Here is an 18,355-nt window from a genome sequence, read left to right on the forward strand (position 1 = left end):
CCGTCTCGACACGATCGTCACTACTGAAGTACTGTCATCTTTTACAGATTCGACTCGCACGTAGTTGCAACTGATGCAGGTGCGCTGGAGTCTTCTGGACAATGTACACAAGCAAACCATGCTGTAGACCTCGACGCCTTCGGTCTACAACGCGTCCATTACACCGAGCAATTTGCCATGGGACACTTACAACTACTGCAATGCACCTCATGTCAACCCTGATCACTACTCGTTGCCAAACGAATCCGGTGCACGACTCCGGTTCGTTGTAGTGATCATGCGGCACCATAAGGTCGGGGCCTTGCTGCTACTACTTGTCAATCATTCCCATCGACGTTACAGCGCACCCCAGATAACCTTTACCCTTCCGAACGCACTCTCAACCCCATCACCGGATGGGACTGCTCTAGCATCATATCACAGTCTTACGCTGGCGGGACGGCTCAAATATTTACCGAAACAAGCACACCTATTCTCCACCCTTTTGCAGATCGCATATGGGCAGGTACGTGCGACTCCGGACAGCTCACTCGCGAGGGGCTTGACGATGCCATAAAACATGGACGGGTACGTCTATGAGGGTACGAGCTGCCACAGCGCTTATATCATCGGCCTGTGTGAGCAGGATTTTTGGGGAGTATACCATGACAGACTCGGGTTTTTGGAGCACGTGAACGAGAAGGAGATATATGTTCGAACGTCGACGGAGCCGAGGACGCAGCAAGTAGCTGGTGCGATGCTCTATGGTATGGATCCCAACACTGCGAGTAAACAATGGCCTGTGTATATGCAGCCCGATATCGTGCGTGGTCATGCATCTGATTTGCGTGGTTCCCTTGTTCCTGGGCCAAGATGTGACGTTTTCCGATTAGATCGACTCACTCGTGCCGAACTATGCGTGCCCCGTTGCTGGTCAACTCCGCGCTGAGGCGCAAGCCATGTCGTCCTGGATGGACCACCTCGTGCAACACGAATCTCTCCAGCGGAGGCTAGATGAAACGTTGGGCACAACTGGGCTAGATGCGTGGAATTCTTGGTGTAGGTACCACCTCGGTTTCATGTTCCTTGTGTCCATTCTCTTCACGCCTGCATATGTTCGGACAGATGATCACTTCTTTGACACCTTCACGGCCCGCACGTGCCATGGACACCCCCTCCCGTGTAATGTAAGTGGTGCTTGTGTCAGTCAAGAAGACGCGAAGATGGTATATTCGATTGGGGATTGGGAATACAAGTGTGTGGACTGTTTCATTTGGAATCGCCTCAGATTTTACGTCTAACGGACCGCCAAACCCCTCCGCTCGCGCCGTCGGGGTTCGTTCGTGCCACAGTTATATTTTTAACGATGCACCCCAAGCTAGCCAATATGTCAAACTCACGTTTGGTGTTTTCTTTGCCGAGCTCGCAGATACTTTGCGGCACGTGTCCACTCGGAACACTTCTTATAACGGAGGTGAGGAGAACCTGAGGGACAATAATGCACATATTGGTATAACAAGCCATGTTGTCGGGGTACAAGGGCGACCGAAGCACAAGCTGCACATGTATGTCGGACATGACGGCTCGATGGTGCGTCTCGCTGCTGGGCTCGGCCTTGGTCGTGCGAACGGTCTGCGATGGCCAGCCATGGGCAGCGAAATTGTGATGGAGGTGAATTCCGTGTTCCCCATTCTCACAATTCCTATTCATCTCAGTTTGACGGGTGGCGGATACGTGGCCACCATTGGATGTGACTGAGACCTATGACCTAGCGAGATTTTGCTAACCATATTTCCAATCGTTGTGACAGGTTTGGCATACTTCCGACGAAATAGCATATATGCGCATCTTGCGTGAAGGCTCTCCAGCCCCGCCTCCACTTGACTGGATCCTTCTCAGTGAATTTATTCAGTTGCTGGAGGACTTGGTGCCGGAGAGTCTTGGCGTTTTGTGTCGGTAAAAATGTAGGCTGCAACATATTACCACGTCCAAGGAAGAATCATACATTTCTTGACCTTTATATTGGGCCACATCCATACAGTGACTCGAAAAACTGCCTGGATGTTTGCCACTTTTTTCACAGATTGGCCTGTAACTGTTGATCTGTAAGTCATGAAAAAAAACAGGAGTAGATTGCTAGCGATCATGTGACCATGTTTGCCCCAGGTTATGGTTGTGTGACTTGATACTTCACAATTAAATTTACAATACCAGCTATGCATCCGGACAGTTCTTTTGCAGGTATTCACAACAGTTAGCAAAAATGTCTGCCATGGCACAAATACTACTGGTGAAGGTCTGTTGCTATGCAAGTACTGTACACTCTCAGGGACAAAACTCGATGTCAGCACAATCTCCCAGGGAATGAGTACAAACAAATCCAAGCTTGTTGCGTGGTGAACTGTCACTAACCTACAAGTAGAGATAGTATATGTAAATGTGGCTGTAACGACAGACAGCAAAACGTCAGTCAGAGATACCTATTATCAGTGTAGAATGTCCAGGAGCACAGCGCCACAGTACGAGTGAGTCAAGGTTAATGGAAACCGCCGTCAAGATCATTACCACAACGTCCAGACTCCGCTAAGAACAGCTGCACCCATCATGACGAGCACACCCCAGATGCCTGGTTCATTTCCACAAAGAAGTCCATGGGCACCGTTGGATGCAGGCCCCAGTGTTGTCGCAAATACTTTGAGAGGATCTGGTGTGCCGGAGACGGTGACCGTCGGAACCGAGGGATCCGGACTTGGGTTAGAAGATGACGAAGAGTTGGAAACGGTGAAGCGGGAGGAAATCCCAAATGTCACTCCATCGGTGGAGTTAAGACAGAGTAGGAAGTAGTCGTCGCCAGCAGGGACGTCCTGAAGTAGGATGTTGAGTGTAGAATACGTAGTAGGCACTGCAGAACCAAGGACACCGTCCAAGTTAGCGGGAAAAGCCAGTAAAGGTTTTTAGGCAATGCCGTACCGCTCTTGGCCACCAGGTAAAGGCCATCCTCGTACAGTCGCATGAGCTCTACGTCGAATGTGTCTACTCCATCCTGGAGACCCTTTGTCCATGTAACGGGATACGGTGAGCCAACAGCCCATGAGGTCGACGCGCCAGGTTGATTGATGATGAAATCTAACAGATCGTCAGTGTCGACGCAATATTTCAATTAAAAGAACTGTGATGATGTACATGCGTGGACGGAAGCGAGGTAAGAGAGGAACCCGAAAAGCACGATGATAAAAGCTGGTTGACTTGCGCGGTTCGGCGACCTGCGACGGGGGTAAAACATCGTGAGGGTTCCGTTCTTCACCACCTCCCCGATAGTGCGAAGATTGCAGAAAAGAAAAAAACGTCTGGGACGGCGGAATAGTGAAAGACTTGGGAAAAGGTGTGGCAGTGCCTCGTGTGCCTTGTCCTCACTCACACAGCCCCGGGCTATGTCATGTTCTTACGGCGTCGTAACTCTGGTTCCTGTTCGAACGAAATAAAGAAGCCTCGCCCGCCGTCTGCCAGCACTGCAGCTCAAGACTATCGCACCTGTCATATTGGTATCAAACCTCAGCCAATGCGAGCCTGGGTCTCTCCGCTGTAGCAGATTGTGCACGAAGGCGCCATGCTGGTTCACGTGGTATACAGTCTCAGCAGGCAAGATTCAAATATTCAAGGTCCAAGTCTGCATTCGTGTCTAGGTATTACAGTAACGTTTTTTAGGTGTTCTCGGTGGGAATTACGAAATTTTCTCGCTCCAGGGGCTGCCGTGGGCAGCATATGTTCCGCGTCTCACTGACATCACATTACAGCGACGCTCAAGAATGATGATGTGGATTCTGGAGATGAAACCGACGACAATGTCACTCGTTTAGGTGCGAGAATAACGAGAGTCTCTAATAGAGAAACAACCTGCGTATCTACATGTGGTCTTATAGTTGAAGAGATTCGGTCTGTTGACATTCATGGAATCATGGGATAGCACACCTTTTCCTCCTCTCCTGCCCAGTCGAAGTCTACCAGCATAACCTGCTTTGTCTGCAACGCCATGATGTTGGTGTCGCGAATATTACCGTGAACTTATCTTTTTTCTATGCAACTCAGCAAAGACGAAACTGAAGTATTCGAAAACTCAAGGAGTTGGTTTAGCACGATGAAGTTCTACAAAATCTGGTAGTGTGTCCATCACCACCATGTACCAATCTCCGTCTTGTGGTTCAAAACTGAAGAGAGCTAGTGCACACCCCAACGAGGCACAGAACTGAAGCACTGAATATTCTCGATCATAAGCTCGCGTAGACCGGATAACAAATAATATACCGACCCATGGTTGCCGATCAGCCTTCCATTTTTCGTTCGTCTTGCTCGTCACCTTTCCAATTACCCTGTGGGTTAGGACCTGCTCGGACACTAGAGGGTACGTGCCTTGACTGATGTGTCAAACCGTGCGTGGACTGATCCATCAGGAAGATGAAGTTACTAGATGTGAAAACAGTTCTCGACAGAGAAAAGAACATCCAAAAGCCCGAATCTAATTCTGAATATGAGGTCATGAAGTACCGAGATGACGAAACAACAAAATATGCCATACTGTCCCATCGGTGGGGAATCGAGGTTGACTACGAAGAGATGACTGGACTCATGAAGATGGAGGGGCGGAAGAGGGACGAAGTCAGGCAACGCGACGGCTACCAGAAGATTATCAAGAGTTGCGAGCAGGCCATGAAGGACGGCTATGAGTGGTTGTGGATCGATACATGCTGCATCGACAAGCGGAGCAGTTCGGAGTTGTCAGAGGCCATTAATTCAATGTACCGATGGTACCGAAACGCACACGTGTGCCATGCATACCTCCACGACGTTGATGAGTCGACCTTTCCTACGAGACCAGCTAACAAGTTCAGCAAGTCCAACGGTTGGCCTGAATGGTTCATGCGAGGTTGGACACTGCAGGAGCTCGTCGCGCCGAAGCAACTCGAATTTTTCAACAAAAATTGGGTGCGTATCGGCAACAAACGTCGCCTGGCCCCCATGTTGGAGGACATCACACGAATTCCGATTGAAGTTTTGAGAGATGGTCTGGGCGGCGCGAAGAATCTCGGTGTCGCACAAATTATGTCGTGGGCAGCAGACCGGAAGACGACGCGCGTGGAAGATCGGGCCTATTCCTTGCTGGGTCTATTCGACGTCAGCATGCCAATGTTGTATGGCGAGGGCAAAAAGGCGTTCCACCGACTTCAGCTGGAAATTATCCGCACATCCAGCGATCAAAGCATATTCGCATGGGATCCACGGACGCCACGACCAGGCAGTGTCCTGGCTGATGATCCAAGTGACTTTCGGGATTGTCGTCACATCGAGCCACTTGGACCCGGCGAGTTCGCCGACAGACTGGTGGAATACATCGAAGACAATGAACTTGGCAAGCAGCATACATCCCGCAAGTTCTCAATCAACCCCATACATCGGCATAGACTCGCACAGCTGAGGCTGCGTGCCCGCACGCTTAGCCAACAACTTCGCACATTTTCGGTCAGCAATGCGGGTATTCAAGTGTGGCTGCCCGTCGTGCCCTACGACGACTCTCCCTCTCACTGCAGGGCCATATTGGCCTGCAGCCGTATTAAAGGTTACCATCCTCATGGTCTGATTACCATCGATTTGGCGTCTTCTGGATCCAGCTTTGACAGGATTTTTGACAGTACAGGGGTTCACAAGACTTATCCTGAATTCAGGACACTCCATCTTACTCATCATCAGGATGTCAATCACATACACCATCATTTCACACTCGATGACAAGAATGCCATGTACTATGGATTCACTCACTGTGGCACCTTCCCGCGCGAGTCTGTAGGCAATATGGTCACACTCTCATCCCTTACAGATGATCTCGTCATCGTAGTTTATGCTAACGACGATGCAAGATATCGCTTTGCCGTTGCTCTCGGTTACTACCTCGGCCAAGGATGGGTGCACATCGTATGTGACGAACGCCTGGAAAAACAAGAGGTCAACGGGACACCATGGCTGGACTTCGCCAAGTTAACATACGATCGGATGTGGAAAGCACGTGCAGAGCTTGCCCAAAGTATGCCCAATCCCATTGAAGTGTATGCCACATACGATACCAACACTGTCATCAAGCATGCCCACCTTCCCCGATCAATATGGGCCGCAAGGGTGCTGTGGGGTAGGTGGGGAACAGACAAATTTCAAGTAACGGTTGACGTTGACCAATGTGCTGGTTGCTGTCATGGGCCACATGGATGGACGACCACGTCTGTTCGTAGATTTTCCTTTATGCGTGTGAAATTAATGACTGTATTGCCACAGGACGACTGGGATGGCCTTGATGTGCCAGGGCTTATGAGCGTGGTTTCCCATTCCCATAGGTTGAAACTGGATGGGTGGTGGGTGTGGCTTGACAAGCATGCTGGCCAAAAGATTGTGGTAAGTCGTGACATGCATCTTCATGTCTGTCTCAAGGCTGATATAAACAGCTAGGTGATTATGGCGACTATTCCGATGGCAATTTCAAATGTGATGGCAATATATTTGAGGATATGCGGGCACTTGGCATCGATTCCATGGATCCGGTTTATCACCCAGTGGTCTCCCGTGTATCTGGTGACCAGTTTTATTGGCATGAATTTCGAGATCAGAATGACCATGACTTGCCATATGACGACGACCGCAAAGAGCTGGAGCTGAATCGACTGAAGGGTTACTCCCTTCCTGCCAATCAACATTTCGTGCTGCTACTGAAGGCCTACTGTACCCGCCTTGCAGGCAAATATTTAGTGATTACAATCATACAACACTCCGACGTCCCCCTCAGAATTGGGTGTAGGGCAAAACGAAGGGATTCGGGAGGCGGTGCGCTTTCTGAAAATGATTGTGTCCTACACACACTGACTTGGCTTGTCAGAGTTGGCACCGAACAATGTCAACCATTTCGCAGACCTGACCCCCTTTTACACTGTCGCGAGCCCGCAGGCTTGGAGAAGAGATCCTGCCTGCACACGGAGAAGGGAACTGTTCAAAACTATCCGGTACGTCCATTATAATTGATTTCAGCGTCACTGATGTTATGTTTTGGAATGTAGGGAACATTTCTACACTCTGGTGAATATGATACCTCCTCTTACCATCCTTGTGGTTTGTCTGGTTGACATGATAAGTAGTGTCAACCTGCACGAACTGAAGCTCGCAACAAGTCTGCCGTGCGTTGGACAACCATATGAAATCGACAACTCTTCACTTACGATGGCAACAGAATAAACAGAAGACAACGGGGGCGATCAAGTTCTTTTCAGAAATATTTGGTCTCAAATGCCTGAGAAACTACGTGCGTATTTAGCCTTTCAATGCCTTTCCCCCTTCACCCCCTCCCCACTGAAATATAGGTCGGCGAGATTACATTTTTCAAAGGGCTTCACTCAATGATGGCGACCAAGCCATGCAACGAAGTTTCCGTAGGCACTGCAGAAGGACCATCTGTCACATCAGGCACGTTTTCTCATAAGCTTGCATTGTAGCTTCTAAAGACATGTCCGATGGGCTAATAGTGCCCCCGTCAAAGTTGCCGTTCGTCAGTTGGGGTATGACACATAATCTATTCAAACGAAAGTTCCCATTCCAGGTCACACGGGATCCGCGCCTTGAAGTCTTGTTACCTCTACTGCGCAAACGGTGCCAAGGTCTTGACCCATTTGATGACATTTCGCATCAGCGTGATGAGGAGCAGAAAACGGAGCACGAGGTAAAGTCCCTATCGCAAACTCTTAGTGCTGGCGTAAGAGTTCAATGCTCCGGTAAATAATAGTAGCGGCTAACTCTAGTCACAAAAAGCTACTCGAGCACATCAGTACTACTTTCAACAACGCAGCCCTTCCAGATGAGCACCAGTAGGTACTTTCTTCACCTCCAGCCGCTTCCTCTTTCCACTATTTATTGTGTCCCAGTTTAATAGGTCGAGTTGATTACGACAGGTCAGCAACGCAACCACCAACGTTCGTTAGTCCACGCCCTGAACCCTGTGTGTAGGCAATTCAATGCGCATCCTATGGTGCAAGAGATCAAAGAGCTCCAAGTGAAACTTGACGCGACGGATGACGAAGACGAACAGCGAGCACTGGAGGAGGACGTGACAGGAAAGGCAAGGATCTTATCGTGTTATTACCTTCTACGCTAATGGTCCGCTTGTCAAAAGATCCTGTGGCTCTGCTGGTGTGGAATCTGTGCGGAAGTGGACCAGCTGTTACCAGAGGCACGCTACATACATAACTCTCTTCATAGATGTTATTTGACAAGCTTTAGGTTGTTGATTACTGTCGAAGAGAAGGATGTATGATTGTAAGTGGCATCGCAAACACCGACGTCATCTAATCACTGTCACCAGGGTTTGTCTGAGGTTGGTTGCATTATTGCGGGAACGCGTACAGAGCCGAATGATGATCGAGCTCATTTGCAACGGTAGGCGAGGTCATTCAGCGCATGTAAATTGCTGAGTATCCTTTGTTCCAGGATCATGCTGGATGCAGGAGCAGGCACATCGAAATATCAGTTATTGCTTACCGCTCGGGCTGCGGAACAAGTTAAGTGGTCAAGTACGGCTATTTTGAGGAACACTCCTCTCGGCACCCAGGAGACCATTCTGGGTACAAGCTCTCAAATACATTCTACATTGGCGGTTTAGCAAGGATGGCATTGGCCGGCATGTCCTTAAGTGCTGGACACATTCAACTCCTCGAACGGTAGATAATATCAGATTGATTCCTGGCGTAACTTTGTCCGGGAAAGAGCTCGAGATTGGCACTCGAGGTCAAGGGACAACCGCAAGCACATTGGCTGTAAAATGATCGACCGTGTATCTAGTGTATGCCCAAATTTTTATGTACCATTGCTGAGCGACGTGGTTTGTGATTCTTTATCTCGTGTTCGTCCCCACCTTAAGCACTCCGTTTCGGTAGTAACAAGGGTCTGTTAGACATAGTTTTGGTGACATAAACATTACATCTATGCAATAGGGTCGTTCGGTGTTCGCAAAGGGAAAGAAGAGAGACTGCGCTGCTGTTGGATACAGGGCACTCCAACGCTGAAGTCACGCGGTACAATTCAATATCAACATAAGATGACGACTGAAGTGGGATCGCCTCGCAGGGCCCAATGCCAAGCTGTGATAACGTGCTAGGGACCCCGAAGGGGAAGACGGTTGCAAAGCGCCGACAAGGAGAGGCTAGGGAGTGGTGGTGGGGTGAGGCGCAGGGCGTGACACGTTTGAAGTTTGTGCCAACTGGTGTACTCGCCTCTTTTCTCTCCTTGTCGCGTTCATCGTCGTATGCGTCACGTCAGGAGGATCCTTGGCATTCGATCGCTGGGTACTCGACACCAGAGGGCGATATCAATGATGCTATCGTACTGACGTGGACACAACCAGTTCAGAAATTGGGAAATTGATTTGGGATGATGTATGTGACAAAACTCTGCACGTCTGGCTAGACAACTGAGCGTTCTAATAGGCTTCTGGCCGTATCTCAGCTCGAAAGAAGGGAAAGGTTGGTCAGTACGAACAAGCTGCGATGGCAGTCCGTGCTCAAGGCCGCCCGAACCGACGCCTATAAGGCCAGTATGTAAGTACTGCTGTAACGTCTCGGAGACACTCCAGTGCTTCCGGGTTCGAATACTCGAAATACAACCCTACCCCAGGTGAGGATGAAGCAATACCCGTGGATGGATTTGGACAGATCCAAGAGCAGTCGCAGCCAGTCGCCGAGAAGTAAAGACCTCCAAGACCCGAACAATCGCCAGGACTTGTACCTCGGTTATCCATCCAGGGATCAACAGATCTACCACAAGCAAAACCCCGGCCAGAAAGCACACCTGGCGGGACTCCGCCTTTTTCACAGTATCTGTATCTCGAGGTTCTAACTATCAGTCTTATTCGACCGTTTGGCGACACGGAACGAGCGCCCAAGGAAGATGAGGATTTGGATGTAGTGGCCTGTTGTGAGTGCGTCTTCATGATATGTGATTGTCGTTTTTGATGTGAGCGTAACTTACAGACACAAGTACCTTGTTTCGGACGCCGATTTTGTTACACATTTCTCTTTGTCATCAAATGCCAAGTATGCGTGAGTGCCTCGCGCGCTGTGACCGTCCGGGTTGACCGTATCTATCTGTCTTCGCTTCCAATTCAAAGTTTGCTGACGGACACAGGCTGAAGTTCATTACCAACATCCGGTTGTGAGCTCTCAGTCTATTGTCTGATGCTGTGCTTTCTCTGCGCGGCGTATGTCCATACCATTGCTGTAGCTGCTCTCGTCTCTGACCGTCCCACAGCATGCACTCACATAACTTTGTGGATGGAACGCCGCAGTGATTGGCTTCATGGCCGTCAAAATGCCTTATCTATCAATACGATCTATCCGTGTCGAACCATGTCCTTGTCATCGGGAATGTCGCATCCAGGGAGTATACATTCCAAGTTTTGGACTGTTATGACAGGTTCGCTGTCACCCGATCACGTTCACAGCCTCTTGCTAACTATATCTAATGCATGCAGTGGCGTTTTTGACACACATTCTGGTTTCAATCTGATGCTGTTCTGATCATCAAAGACTGTCACACCGGCAAGCCCCTGAAGGCTAGTGGTGCCACCATGCAAACAAAGCGCAAGTGGGTTCAAGATCCATTCAAGATCACCATGCAAGTGATAGGCTTTTTTTCTTCACGCTACTACTAACCCTAAGTGTAGACAGCCCTTGCTCGTTATGCAACGAAACACACGGCCACTTCTGATTTGGGCGCTGTGCGTCATGACAGAACACTTCAATAACCACACGACATTATAACATGCGTCCGCCCAACGCTTACCAACATACCTAGAGAGCAGCCAGTACCAACTTCTGCAACAGGTAGGATTAGAATCCGAAGGCCCCTGTTCAACATGTCTTTCTCTCAGTATCATCGTTATCTGGGTTTCTTTTGCGTCGTTCCAAGCGAGCTAGAGAAGTCGTATGATGGCCCTTCGACTTCGCGAGGATTGAGCAAGGCGAGAGCCTGTCCAATGCAATGACTCGCCATGAACAGTCCGCTTTCCCCGAGACCTAAGAAAACAGTTCTAGCTATGACATGTGGCAGCGGCACTGTATCTCGACAACTCGTGCAATTCTCTCTGCACAGACAGCCCTCTTGCCCGTAGTCTGCATCCTTCTCTGGGCATTCTGGTGGGGGTACGTTTCCGGGGCGGGGTCACCGTGGGGGAGGCGGGTCTTGCAGGCCGACTCACTTACCGCACGGTCCCCTTCTCCCCATTGTTCTGTACATGATCTTAGTAATCACCAACAGTCTGAGTCATTTGCGAAGCCTTTGTTAACTTTCCGGATTGGATATCTGAGCGGCTTTGTATACTTGTCATGATGGGGGCTGACTTACTGCCACAGCGAATCACTTCACCTAAGGTGTTTTACGAACGTGTTGAAAGGATACTCGTGATCAGGCCCTCTGGCAGAGACGGGCGGTGCCTTAAGCGGTTACGTGCTAGTTAGCGTTCCATGGATGGTGCTTCATCACCGACGCAATGACTCAGACCAATGCGGATTATGTAGCGGCCTCCTGCGGAGCTTTCCAGAGACTGCTCAGGAGATTTTCTTCGCACCGTTGCAGATCCTATACCAAATCTGAGTGCAGCGGGACCCGTGAATGTTACTGCCAGCGACCTCTCTTTGTCACATGATATGCCTTGGTACCGCTCCTTCGAAGGCTGTCACAGCTCCCGATCCAACCCATCTGTTTCTTTCAGCCAATGGTGTCAATTAGGGCGTCTATAAGTGTACGCATAACAGCTCTCGTCTTCGCTTGATTGATTTATTTCTTAGTAGATATTTAGTCCAATGCTGCTCGTAACGAACGTGAAGGTTCAATATATTAGTGAAGGAAATTATACGCATGAGCCTCGCGATAATTTCATATCCGCCATAGTCCATAAGTGTTTATTAGCAAAAGTAATTCATACACCATTCCTAGTTTGACCGCTCGGAACCACAGAACAAGCAGAGATCTCAAGAAACAATGTCCAGAAGCATAAGATGGCCCAGCATGGAAGGAGGAAACTCAAATGAATCTGCTACTTTCTAGCAATGAGTTTCAGGTCCACAGATCGAACCCCAAATGCAAGGCCAGAATGCCTTGTATTTCCCATCACTCGTTCTTCGTACTGCTTTCTGGTTTCCCCATTACAAAGTTCGATGTCAAGTTTGAAGTCACGCAAGAAATGGGACAAGAAACAGGCCCCCTCGACCTGGGCGAACTTGCGCCCCACGCATACACGTGACCCATACCCGAACATGGTGAGGTCATGTTCGGGTGCGCCGTACCAGCGGGAGGGGCGCCACACGTCAGGGTCCGGAAACGCCTCGGGGTTATGATCTATTCGTGACGATTCAAATGAGCGAATGCGTGTGACGCGAGCTCAACTTACGGACGGCGAGCAAATCAATCATGATCCCCGAACCCTTGGGAATCGTGATAACTCCTGGTGCAGGACTTGTTACATTAACTGTGATATCCTCAATGGCACGTCTTGGATTTATGGTCCCCGGAGCTGATCGCCATACAATTAGGCTGAGAGAAAGCGAGGGGTTGATGACGCACGCAATATTCTTGCAGATTCATGGAAGCATGCCAAGGTGTGAGTAAGTTTCCCAACATCTTCTGGACCCTGGAAGAACATTAGTCACAAGTGATGGCACGCGGGAAATGACGAACAAGCTCGCGATCAACAGGAGTTGCCGCCAAGATTTCTTGATAGGCTTTCTCTTGTTCGTCCTGATAGATTGCTAGGTAACCCAAAGTCGCCGCCAGGACAAACATGCTTGACTCTGAAACGCAGGGTGAATGATCTAGGAGAAGTCTCGGAGACAAGAAACGTACCATGACCAGCAAACATCAGCGAGAAAGTATTCCCGATCTTAATGCCCACCATAAGGCATCGTACATGGCGATCAGGAAAGGTCAACTCACAACTTCCTCCTTGTCTAGGTTAATCTTCCCAGGAGCTGCTCATCGCAGTCACTAGGCGCGCGAAGATGTCGCCCCGTGGCAAATTATTATCATGGCTTTTCACCCCGGACAGCTCTCGGGCTTTCTTGTCGACAACCTTGCTCATGTACTCCGCTAACGACGACCGGGCGTGTCCCATGTCGCGAAGCCTTTGACCACAGATTTATCGAGAAACCACAGGAATAGAATGAAACATACCATTTGGAGGGTAATCGATGCGACCAACGCGGCAAGATGACGCTCCATGGAATCATGGTTCTTTCGACCCACTCCATCGCAACTGAAAAGGACATCTCCTCTTCAGCCTTTTCGACATTTGGGTCGCTCCACGGCATTGGAAGGCCAAAACCACATCGCGCAATGACCGCTAGCGCGAACTGCCGAGACCACAGGTAAGTCTGCATGATGTGACAACGATGCGAATTTGACGTACACTGCGGGTGTACAGACCGATATCGCGGACGATCGTCACTCGCTCATCCCCCCACTTAGCTGCTCGAACCATGTCCTCGTACAGTGAAGCAGACTGCTGCCATACAAGATCGAAGCTGATGGACGGCCTCAGTGCGCATCTCAGAGCATAGGAGAACACGCCCACGTTTCGCCAGTAAAGGCAGGTCCAACGATCCTTCTATGGCGCCTCCATACATCTCCATTGGCGGTGAGCACATTTTGGCCCCAGGTACTTAGGCGAAGTGAGGCTGCAAAAAATACCGCTTGATGAAATACACACACCAGACCGCACTTGTCATTTCGGGGGGTTTAATGAGCCCTGTCTTGCGTTCATCCTTCAACAACTGTCTCACGACTGAAGGAGAACATGTGTAATATAAGGGTTGACCAATGAACGGAACTATCGAAATCACTTCGTGCTTGTAGTTGAAATAATCTGTGAAGAATGAATCCCCCGCCCTCGAGCATGAAAGTGTTGCTGACTCACTAGTTTTCCTCCAGTCCCAAGACCAATTGAGGCCCGGGTTCCACCAACACGTAGGAATGATAACACCAAATATGCCAAGCGGAGAAAAGGGTGGTCTCATACCCGGCAGGTAGTTGACACTCTATGAGGGAAGTAAATGCAAACATTGGTATTGCGAACAACTGCATTCCGTTCACTAACCTTTAGCTTTGAAGCGAAATTCCATGTGCAGTACACCGCTAGCAAGAACGCACCAATTACAGCTGTGGTGGGCATGATTTTGATGGAGGAGCATACCGCGGGGGATCTGAACAACTAGTATTTGAAGGGAACCAATTTCACAGGGGCTAGGGACAGGTTGTCATAAGCCCCAAATATAGTACGCATAGCCCACTGTATCGGTACAGCGTCTCGCCCATACTCGGTTGTTGCATGAACACGCCTGGAGGTTGGAGATAAAACTGAAATCGGCACAGCATGGGGGGACTATACAAACCACAACTTCCAAGTCCCCAAATGAATCCTGTGCGCCGTGACCGTACCTACGGAGATGTCTATCACCACTTTGGGTAAGGCGAGGACATGGGCGTGGAGCATACTCCCTATTCACACAGGCTAATACCCCTATGAATATAAGATTAGTACCCCCTTGCATTATGACGTTTATGTAACATACGTACGACCAGGGTTCACAGCCAACGTGGGGAAGGTGCCTTCTAGTTTGTACCTTGTTGACTAATAACATATGACCCATCGCAGGGCCAAGGGTTCCGAGATTGGTTAGACGAGTCGTGACCGGTGACCTGCCAGTTTATGCGGTTTTCCCGAGGCTTATAACAACGGCTGTGCACGTGATATTGTTTGAAGATATGCAGCCACTTGGTATTGATTCCACGGACTCAGGTTATCGGCCAGTGGTCTCCCATGTATCCGGCAACCGGTTTTATTGACGTAGATTTCGAAATCAGGGTGTCGTTGCCGTGTCATGCGATGATGATGACCACAAAGAGCTGGAGCTGAATTGACTGATCAAGCTTCAATGGCTGCTCGCGTTCTAATACCAACCAACGTTGTGCTGCTACTTGGCTATTCGTCTTTCAGGAAAATGTTTGGCTTTATGTCTAGCGGTACTTACTGGCATTTCAATCTGGAACTCAAATACTCTTGTATGGACTTTCATGTGGTTGAAGTTCGGGAACAGAATAATTTCGGACTGATAACGGCGAACTCCGCACGGTCACATGTCGCCTGATGAACATGAGACAAGGGACAGGAAATTATGGAACGAGCCTTACCTCTTAGACAATGGACTGGCAGTATGAAGGAGCTGACCGCCGTTTTGGTCTTCACCCGAGTCTACATGTGTGGCTGAGGAAAAGTACCCTAATTGACTTAATTTTATCACAAACCCCATCTCCGTCCCGTCAGAACCACATCTGCGGACAGTCAAAGCTATTCTAACTTCAGATTTAGATCTAGCGAGTCAAAATATGTAGAAAAATGAGCCTCCCAGGTTTTTCCCATGATATCTTTTTGGGCCCACCAAAATTTTGGGCAGGATAGCTAAATATATAATAACCCTTGTCAACACGACACAACAAGCGTTCCGCAGGGCGGGCGCCGGGGGCATCCACAAACACAAACGACATCTGTAGGTTGTCTCCCAGGAATAGTGGAATAGTTAACATGCTACGTCAGCATTCCGAGTCGCAGAACTACAATAGGGTCCCTCAAAGATGCCGACGACGATGCCTACGCCTACAGCGCGACTACCATAAATTAGCTCAGCTGTGGGCGTCGGCGTCGGCGCCAACTTTGAGCGGCCCTAATCTACACACAAATTCAATCTCCAAATTTGTTGACTTTGACTGTCCGCAACTGTAGAATGGCCTTGCATTCTACTCACCATCATTGTCTCGCCCAAAACCATTCTAGATCCAAGTACATAACTGTTGTCAATGTCCGTTGGTGCATTGGAGGCTCACCGGACAAGCTGAGCCACTTGAAACAGACGGCGCAAACGCTACCTGCTTTAGGAAATCAGAAAATGTCACGAAGAAGGGTCATATCAATCTGATCATGATGGAGGAGTCATGCCCTATCCACGCTTTGACCTTGTGTCCAGACTTGGCCCGGATCGGGAAATGCCATCCATTTCACAAACTTGGGCGTGTTCACCCTGAGTGTGCAATACTACAGCCTAGTTTGGCGCCATCGATTCTATGTTTTGCAAGGGATTGATAGGCAACAAAATAGGCAAGAGAGAAAAGCAGGGTTATCAAGTTCTTTTAAGAAATATTTGGTCTCAAGTACCTGAGAAACTACGTGCGTTTAGCATTTCAATGCCTTTCCCCCATCGCCCCCTCTGCCCTGAAATATAGGTCGGCAAGATAACACTCCTCAAAGGATTCCACTCAATGATGGCAAGTGAGTCATGCAGCGAAGTTTCTGTAGTACATATTCCAAGTTGTGAGTTTGCATTGCAACTTTGAAAGGCATCGGTGACTCCAATCGGTGCGCCTACAGAAAATGCTGCCCGTCAGTGGGTATGGCACGTGATCTGTTCAAAGTTCAAACGCTGCCGTGATCCTACTTCTCGCAAAACCTTGGTGCTGGCGTAAGCCATTAATACTATCGGCAAGGATAGTACATGGTGACTAACCCCAGTCAGAAGGAGCCACTCGAGCACATCAGTACTGCCTTCAACAACGCAGCCGAGTACCAGTAGGTACTTTCTTCACCTCGTGAAATCTGACGTAACAGATGATGAAGGTGAATGGCCAGCACTGGAGGACATCACAAGAAAGGCAAGGACCTTATCACGTCGTTACCCTCTGACGCTGACGGCCCTCTCGTCAATGGCGAATGTGGCTCTGCTAGTGCGGAATCTGCAAGGAGTGGACTAATTGTCAGCAGAGGCATGTTACGTGACTCCTTTATCTTCATAGATGTCATTCAGTTTGTTGATTACTGTCAGAGTGAGGGATGTGTGATTGTAAGTGGCGTCGCACACACCCAGTCACCCTAATCAGCGTCATGTTTGTCTGAGGCTGGTCGCAATATTATTGCGGGAATGCGTACAGGGCAGAATGATAGTCGAACTCACTTGCAACGGTAGGCGAGGTCATTCGGTGCATGAATTCTTGATTATCCTTTGTCCTAGGGTCGTGCTTGAAACAGGCGGTGGCACATCAAAATGTCGGTTATCACTTGCCGCTCGTGCTACGGAACATGTGGCCAAGTACGACTGTTTCAAGGAACATTTCCACTGCCACTCTCGTCTCCCAAGAGACCATTCTGGGTACGAGCTGTCAAACTCCTTCCACGGCACCAGTGATATAGCAAGGATGGCATTGCAGGTACGCTCTTAACTTCTTCTGGATATATTCAACTCCTCAAATGGTAGATAGCCATCTCCTACAATATCGGATTGATTCCTGGCGCAGCTCTGTCTGGAAAAGAGCCCGAGATGCGCTCAAAGAACAACTGCAAGCACGCCGGCCGTAAAATGACTCCCTATACATCTAGTACATGTACAAATTTCTATGTCTAGTTGCTGACCAACGCCCCCTCGCCTGGCTCTGGCGCGACGCACACTCAATCCAACCGTATTACTCTCAGGCTCAGATATAAGTGGTTTGTGATCTTGTGTCTTCTGGAGTGTGTGAAGATGATGCACAATATTTGCTAATCCGCTATCAGCAAATCCTCACTCTGGTCTAGAGCGGAGTGGGAATTCAACTCGGAATCCCAAGCAATACGTATGGCCTTCTCTCAGCTGTGCGTTGTCTAGACCAGGCTCGTCAAGTGCTTCTTGATCGAGGAAGGATTCTAGTTCATCTAAGCAGACAGAGTTCTAGCCCACGCATGGATCCGAACGAACCGCCAAGAGAAACTACACCATGAACGCAAGGTTCTGGTCAGCGCGGTCACAGAATTGCACCATACCCGCAGACAGACGTCGACCACTGGTACCGACGCACGTCGGAGATTTTGCAGGTCTCCGGAACGAGTGTTATCCGATGCCTCTGTGTTGACGATACAGGGGGAACAGGCCGAATCAGAATACACAGTAACTCGATCCCGACTACTAAGTCAGCCCGGGATCGGGAGTTGGCTCCGTCACACGTGCCGGTTCATTTTAACAGTAGTACAGTGTTCCTAGCTTTTCTTAGTTTTCCTTTGTAAGTGTAAGGGGCCAGGATCGTGAACGTACCGTAATAATATCGTCGGTAGAGCGTTGTGTGAGGTGGTGCTGCGATCACATGGTGGCAGTATAAATATTCTCCCTCGTCCAACAGTGTTCGATGGCATCCGCTGGTAGCTGCCATCACCAACTCTTGCGCCTCGATAGACCAGTTACTGTCGATGGCTTCGAGTAATATTCGTGGCGTAAATGTTGACTACCTG

General features: G+C 49.3%; 5 protein-coding genes across 5 annotated transcripts; 3 read left to right on the top strand and 2 right to left on the bottom strand.

Moving 5' to 3' along the window:
- Window positions 1–142: 142 nt before the first annotated feature.
- Window positions 143–2,392, top strand: F5J12DRAFT_939891 (phosphoglycerate mutase-like protein; the record flags this gene model as incomplete). Its single annotated transcript, XM_051749670.1, has 8 exons — window positions 143–292; window positions 343–567; window positions 626–802; window positions 873–1,038; window positions 1,105–1,234; window positions 1,332–1,424; window positions 1,500–1,650; window positions 1,790–2,392. Coding segments are annotated over 8 exons (1,242 nt in total), but the record flags the coding sequence as incomplete, so codon positions are not given.
- F5J12DRAFT_832926 (uncharacterized protein) lies at window positions 2,233–3,364 on the bottom strand. The gene is made up of 3 exons (XM_051745799.1): window positions 3,163–3,364; window positions 2,950–3,105; window positions 2,233–2,881 (listed from the first exon to the last, which is right to left on the bottom strand). Exons 1-3 carry the CDS (start codon window positions 3,260–3,262, stop codon window positions 2,541–2,543), a joined length of 597 nt encoding a protein of 198 aa, XP_051599682.1. The 5' UTR covers window positions 3,263–3,364; the 3' UTR covers window positions 2,233–2,540.
- An 858-nt stretch (window positions 3,365–4,222) lies between these two features.
- Window positions 4,223–7,120, top strand: F5J12DRAFT_111392 (heterokaryon incompatibility protein-domain-containing protein). Its single transcript, XM_051737987.1, has 4 exons — window positions 4,223–4,378; window positions 4,432–6,414; window positions 6,465–6,840; window positions 6,893–7,120. The coding sequence occupies exons 2-4, from the start codon at window positions 4,432–4,434 to the stop codon at window positions 7,033–7,035; spliced, it is 2,502 nt and encodes an 833-aa protein (XP_051599683.1). The 5' UTR covers window positions 4,223–4,378; the 3' UTR covers window positions 7,036–7,120.
- Window positions 7,121–12,091: 4,971 nt separating this feature from the next.
- Window positions 12,092–14,221, bottom strand: F5J12DRAFT_782985 (cytochrome P450; the record flags this gene model as incomplete). Its single annotated transcript, XM_051742792.1, has 12 exons — window positions 12,092–12,393; window positions 12,446–12,568; window positions 12,619–12,685; window positions 12,733–12,845; window positions 12,898–12,934; window positions 12,988–13,011; window positions 13,040–13,175; window positions 13,225–13,424; window positions 13,460–13,574; window positions 13,762–13,834; window positions 13,967–14,087; window positions 14,147–14,221. 12 exons carry the CDS (start codon window positions 14,219–14,221, stop codon window positions 12,092–12,094), a joined length of 1,386 nt encoding a protein of 461 aa, XP_051599684.1.
- A 2,144-nt stretch (window positions 14,222–16,365) lies between these two features.
- Window positions 16,366–17,578, top strand: F5J12DRAFT_782986 (uncharacterized protein; the record flags this gene model as incomplete). Its single annotated transcript, XM_051742793.1, has 8 exons — window positions 16,366–16,372; window positions 16,441–16,459; window positions 16,613–16,669; window positions 16,730–16,940; window positions 16,995–17,059; window positions 17,109–17,304; window positions 17,352–17,478; window positions 17,499–17,578. 8 exons carry the CDS (start codon window positions 16,366–16,368, stop codon window positions 17,576–17,578), a joined length of 762 nt encoding a protein of 253 aa, XP_051599685.1.
- Between the last annotated feature and the right edge of the window lie 777 nt (window positions 17,579–18,355).

This window comes from Pisolithus orientalis (genome assembly GCF_024613125.1).
Source record: "Pisolithus orientalis strain OTSU chromosome Unknown F5J12scaffold_15, whole genome shotgun sequence".
NCBI lineage: Eukaryota > Fungi > Basidiomycota > Agaricomycetes > Boletales > Pisolithaceae > Pisolithus > Pisolithus orientalis.